We start from the raw sequence: 6,765 nt of genomic DNA on the forward strand, positions 1-6,765 counted from the left end.
AATTTACAATGGAATCATAATTGTCGAATTCCAAATTTAAAACTTTCTCAACTTTCTCTTTAGTTCCATTTGAATATTTCACTCTGTCTCTAAGGCTAATTTTAATGGGGAGTATATTACATATTTAAAAAGCATGTTTTTACAATACGCAAAGACTTGTGTCAAAGATCCACACTACCGTAATGTGTAATATATTGTAAAAGGATTTAGAGGCATAGATATCGGTACATGGACATCGGATAGATGCGCATAGGGGCGAGGCCATGCAGAGGGAGAAATGATCAGACGGAGCTCTTTAGTAAACACAGAATCAAATAAAATGTGTGTTCAATTTTTGGATCATTTCATCATTACCTCAGCTAATGGGGCAATCTTTCCGAGTGGCAGTTCCAACATAGAAAGCAATGGGGCCACCTACTGGTAAAATGCAATTCCTGCAGGGCAACAGATCATGATTTTTAAAGAAATCACTTTAAAATGTAATGTGTAAAAATGTAGATACCTGCAATGAGTGAATAACAGTGGTCAAGCAATACAGCTGCACAATAACATAGTTTCAGTTGGAAAAGAGCAGGGACCAAGCAGTATGACTGTGCACCTTGGTAAACCTTCAGACGACAAAAGAGAACATTTTTTTGTTTTTAATCCTGAACATATTTCAGACATGAAGTATTCGATATTTTCCAAAATTTCCTCCGTGTGCTTCTCCTGCAATTACTTACATTTTTTTTTCCCAAAAATGCTAAATCAATGTTAATGAAACTGTGGTTCAGAGCAACTGCATCAAAATCAAATCAAGAAACAACAAAACATGAAGTCTGGCAAACCATGAAGTCTTTAAATAGTTGTCTTCACAGACAAGGCAAAGAGCACATATTACAAAACAAGTGATACAACTCAATCACCCAAGTTAATGTTAGAGAAATCGAGATCAAAGCATTTGTTTGCAACAGAAAAAGTAAATTAATTAATATTTTCAAAAGTGAGGAAAAAAAACATTAGGGTTTTCTTCACTGAAGTCAGCTGGGAGAAAAAGAGTGCAACTATTGTGAAACAAAGAAAATGACCTGGCAAGGACTAAGGTTTAAAAAAATCTAAAAAAAAAAACCTTTTTGCACATAGTATTTAGTGCACCTTTTGCTAATATAATAAACTTTTCACTGGATGACAAATTATGCCATTTTGAAGTATTTAACTTTTTGATATGCATGTTTGAGAGTCTTAGGGCAATTTAAATGTGTCATTTTTAGGTGTGACTGCTCTTAGGAAGTGAATGATGTTTCAAGAAAATGCACAATTTTAAATATTTAGAGATATTTAGATTGACTTTATGATAAACATTTGCTGTATCTACCTAATCTCTTTTCTCAGTTGTTTTCATTTTGTATGCTATAAAGTATCTGATACCAAAATGAGCAGCTATGTAACAAGGAGCATCGTGAACCCAAATGCAGACATGACTTAAACTGACTTAAGTTTACTGAATACTCACAAACCACAAACAGGCTTAGTGAGCACACAAAGATACAGTATGTCAACTAAGACTGAGCAGAGACATGAACAGGGGCAGGACAGGGCTAAATAACAAAAAACACAGGTGTAAACAATAACTAATCAAAACAAGTGAAAGACATTAAGTAAATGAGGCATAGAGAACACAGGAAGTTATGTGGTCATCTGGTGGCCAACCCAGGAAGCAGCTGCTACATTCCTGACAAGCAAAACATTTTGTGTTCAGAGTTTTAGACACTGAAACTGTGTTGTGAAAAAATGAATCAAAGCAATTGTAAAAAAAAAAAGTTATTTTCAGCAATTATACTTCATATATGCACAATACTGAACACATTTTACAGCAGTGTTGAGGAGTCTATGCCATTTCAAACTGAAATTTAATTCATGAATTGAAAATCAATCATCATGTTCAATTAATGAACTGAATTCATTTCCTGAATAGACTGAATTGTAATGGAATTGATCCCGGCTGCTTACCAGTTCTTAGGGATAATAGAGGCAACAGCTGACCTCTTTAAAATGGGTTTTGCAAGATGATGACATTGACAAGGCTTGGTGTACTGTAGGATATGGTCAATTATTGTGCTGATTTTGTTTCATGGTACATCTTGAATATATTGATGATAACCACACCCACAGCTACGACCATGCCCAGTGACTTTGGTAGAGCTCTACATGATGTTACAAACTAATGCAGTTGTTGTGACGTAGTAATTATCAATTATGTTACCTAATGTTCATTATGTTGTGAATTCTCACATGGAGATTTCCATCTCTGAGAATAATCATTAACTCGTACCACACAATGTGATAATTATTGTAAGTGTTTTGCCAGAGTATCAATTAGCATTTGAAATGGTGTCTCTTGGAAATCAGTGATATTTAAAGAAATGAGCTGGTGATTAGGAGCTTTTTGTATGTATGTGCTTTTTTGTGGGAAATGTATTAAAAGGTGAGAATTTTACAGCTCACTTTGGGCCTGTGTCAAGAGTTTTGCTCTGTCGACAGTCTTATAAAAAGAAAACCCAGGCGAACTGTAGCAGACCACTTACAGAGGGGCAGTGTTTGTTGTTTTACGGTGTGAATTTATCTAGTTTGTATTAGTGAATACACTCAAAAGGCCTTCTTTCACTATTTTGTCCAAAGACCCATTAATTAACAATATCGTGGCCCCTTTAATCTATAATCATTTAAACACTCGTGGCATGTACCTATGTTTCATTTTTTTAAGTGATATTTTTTCATTGGTTAAGAATGCCTAATTATTTATTCTGAGCTATGTTCAATTAGATATATTTGTGCATTTATGTTTTTGGTGACATTTTCTCACTGTTATTGTGTTTGCTCTCTTAGCTCTTCCCTCTCTCAGGTGTGTCATTCAGTGTGTAAATGCAATTCTGCCAATGGCCACCTGAGGACAGAGTTCTACCTCAGTGCCACACTTCTGAAGAGAGCAGTATTGGATATGAACTTGTGTTCAGTACACATATGGTCTAATTGTTCACTCCATCACCTCAGTCAACCTGTACTCCAGCATCCTCTGTAATTTATGTGGAATTTTCCAGATGGAAGTTATTATTAAGAACTAATTAAGCACTATTAAGAACTGAAATGAATGAAAATGAAACTCTTAGTGTTCCATTTAGTGTTTGTTGTAATAATTGATTATTTGAGTATTTCATTCACTTCAGTTTAAATTTGAATAACCTGAAACAAAGTTTTTGCACATCTGAAATAGTGAAGAACAATTTGAACTCAACATGTGCATATAGCATAAGCTGTGAGTTGTGAATATTGAGAAATCAAGTTACCTGTGGTAATCTACTCGGGATGCTAGGCTGTCATACTTCTATGCACAAAGGAGGACAATGAAATAAAAAATAAAAAATGAAATAAAAAATAACGAAATAAAAAATATTTATTTTAAAGATTATGATGAGAATAAATAAGCTTTCTTTAATGGTAAATTCAGTCAGAACTCATGGTGGAACAATCATTCATAAAAATTCAATTCAGTCAACAATTCAGTCATTAAAAATGACTAGGAAACCAGAATTGGAAAGCTTACACAATGTGTTAACTGACATTCCCACTCAGTGAACAGAGCAAGTCAATTAAAAAATGGTAAGTACTTATTGTTCACTGCAATGTCACTGAAATTCACCTGTTCTGAAAGTTGATCTTAAGTTGTTGCCAATTTTAGGTATTTCATACCTAGATTTATTGAAGCGTTGTGATTTAATAGGATACAAGTGGAAACAGTTTTGTTTTTCTATGCAGAGAAAGGGTGTGAGGCATTCACAAGGGATAAATCCTCTTCCTGCTTCTGCTTCTTTATCATGTTGTCCCAGTTTCCTTAGGCCCCTTTTCCCTGATGCACAGCTGGCCAAACCCCTTCAGCCCAGATGATTTGCTTTCTTTTCTTTATTTATTTTCAGGTTGCACTTCTTAAACTGTTTACAAATGTCTTATTAAATGCCACTGTGAGCTGTTTGGGTCTCAGGTGATCATTGTCCTATTTTTCAGCACATCTCTAATGTCAGAGAAAGAAAAAAGCTTAAAGGAAAAAACTGTGATTTTTGTGTAATGGCCGTCACTTGCATGTGACTGCAGGATGTAGAGCAGAATCTGAATTAGTCAAGTTCAGACCGTGTCTTATCTCTCTCTCTCTATCTCTCTTATTGTTCTCAACTATGCAGGACATCTACCCCCTCCATGTCCAACCGGTTATGCAATAGAGGCCAGTATCAGTAACCTTTACAATGCAACCAACCACAGGAGGACTCAGAGAACAGCCTCACAAAAATGACACATAGGGAAACAGTTAGAGAGTAAGAAATGCAGTAGCTTTAGGTATTTTTCGCTTTAATGTTTTCGTGAAATTGCAGTATTAGCCATTTAGGATTTCAGTATTACTAACATTCAGGACAGATTTTTGCAATTTCACTACCAAAGGTTTTTAGGGGAGAATTCCTCAATTGCTTGGGTAAGGGAGGGGGCTGGAGAGTAACATGACTCCAGCTTACATGTGGCTGTGTTTTTTCCCTGTGCACATTCTGTGTCACTGCACTGGACATTCCAGGAGTACCAATGCAGATGTCACAGCGCAATATAGTAATCACAGCAGACCAAGCCATTCAGTAATGTGAATGTTACAATCAAAAAAAGCAGCAAAAACATCTGGACTCTGTCCAAATCATTCTCATCGTCATAAACCATTTATTCACCCTTGATGACAGCATCTTACACCTGAATTCTTACAATTTTCTTTATACACTTCTACTTTTGCAAGGTCCTAGCAAAGTTGAAATATTAGTTTCTTTATTTTACTACATACATATGAATGTCCTTCTTTTCTGTAAAGTGCTTTGAAATATATATTGAAGTGTATAATGATAATAATAACAACAAACTATATTATTATTATTATTATTATTATTATTATTATTACTGTTAGTATTGGAGGTGGATAGTAGAGTGACAGGGATGCAAAGTATTTGGATATCTCTGACCCCTGCTGCAAATGCACATAGCTGTGCAGCTCCTATGCAGAAGAACAACAGCTGGGATTGTCCACAGTAAAGGTACAAGTTCATGGCAGAAGGGGCACCCAAACTAAGCAGTAACAAGTGAAACTGCCAAGTGTAGCTATATTCACGACAGAGTTCTGGAAGCCAGTGATTACATATCAACATACCAGCGGTTCAGTTTCACCCCTCACTTTAGATGGCAGGGCAGCTGATTAATATCTTTTGTTTACACTTATTAAGCCCGAGAATAACAAAAAGAAAGCCAGCATCCACTTTCAACAGAAACTCAACTGAAAGAACCAGTGACCGGCACCATTTGCTAAACTATAATACATATATCAATGTATTTATTTAAAAAAAATTTGTCCCTCATATTGCTTGCTTTGTAGTCACCCTTTCAGGTACTGCACTTCTAGCCACAAATCTGGGTCAGTCCCTTTGCCTCCTGCCCTAAGCAAAACCAGCCATTAGAGAAGGAGGATGCTGACCTTTGCCCTCCACTACATACCAGACCTCCTGAGTGGTGGAGACAGCGGGTTTAGTGTTTCAGCCATTACCTGCTACCAGTGCAGAGCATGACAGCAATCATCACGTGACTTTAGCTTTTCAGCTCGTCGTGGGTCTTAAGGTCCATGTGCTTGTAGATGAGCGCGATGCTGTGGTTGATGGAGGGTTGCGGCTGTGCTGAGGCAGCGGTGGAGCGGGCGGTGCTCTGCGCCTGCCTGGTGAGGGCTCGGATCAGCTTGGAGCGGTAGTGATCGCCAGCCAGGAAGTACAGGACGGGGTCGATGCAGCTGTTGACACTTGCCAGCGGCCTTGTGATCTTGTAGGTGAAGTTAACGGTGTTGAGCACAGCGCAGTCGGCGTCCAGCACACGGTACGCATAGTAGAGGGTGCGTGTTACATGAAAAGGCACGAAGCACATGGCGAAGACCAACAGCACCATGGCGATCAGTGTGATTGACTTCCTGCGGGAGGTTGCCTGGTGCCAGCCGGGGGAGAGCCCGCGAGTGGGTCGGCATAGCGCCCGCGCCATCAGGCAGTAACACACAACGATGATCAGGAAGGGGATGCCGAATAGCAGGGTCATGACGGCCGAGCCGTAGTTGACGTACTGCTCGAAGTCCTCGGGCCTCGTGGTGTCGTGGCAGAGCGTGTCGCTGTCCCGCTGGCTGGTGGTGACAAATACGAGGTTGGGCACCAGGCAGATGGTGACAGTAGCCCACACCAGACCGCACACCAGCTGGGCGTGGCACGGCTTCACCACGGACAGGGAACGGATAGGGTGGCAGATGCCCAGGTAACGGTGCACGCTAATGCAGGTGAGGAAGAGGATGCTGGAGTACAGGTTGGCGTAGAAAAGGAAGCGCACCAATTTGCAGAGCACCACCCCAAACGGCCAGTGGCTGCGGTTGGCATAGTAGTAGATGAGGGTGGGAAGAGAGAGCACGTAGAGAGTGTCTGACACAGCCAGATGGAACATAAATACGGTGCTGGATTTCCAGGGCCGCATTTTGGACACAAACATCCACAGCGCCATTGAGTTGAGCACCAGCCCCAGAACACAGACCAGGGTGTATGACACTGGCAGCAAGATGTACTTAAACTCCTCATCAAAGCGGCAGCTTTCATTTGAGTCTCCAGCTCCCTCTGGTGCCTGGGTGGTGAACAGCACTGACACGTTGTCTTTCTGGCAGTCAGTGAAGGACAATGAATAAGTCAT

At 39.6% G+C, this 6,765-nt stretch overlaps 1 protein-coding gene across 1 annotated transcript; it reads right to left on the minus strand.

Annotated features, from left to right (window-relative positions):
- Positions 1 to 5,640: 5,640 nt before the first annotated feature.
- Positions 5,641 to 6,765, minus strand: LOC118774464 (P2Y purinoceptor 4-like). The gene has a single exon (XM_036523806.1). It carries the CDS (start codon positions 6,763 to 6,765, stop codon positions 5,641 to 5,643), a length of 1,125 nt encoding a protein of 374 aa, XP_036379699.1.

The sequence above is a fragment of the Megalops cyprinoides genome, chromosome 3 (genome assembly GCF_013368585.1).
Source record: "Megalops cyprinoides isolate fMegCyp1 chromosome 3, fMegCyp1.pri, whole genome shotgun sequence".
NCBI lineage: Eukaryota > Metazoa > Chordata > Actinopteri > Elopiformes > Megalopidae > Megalops > Megalops cyprinoides.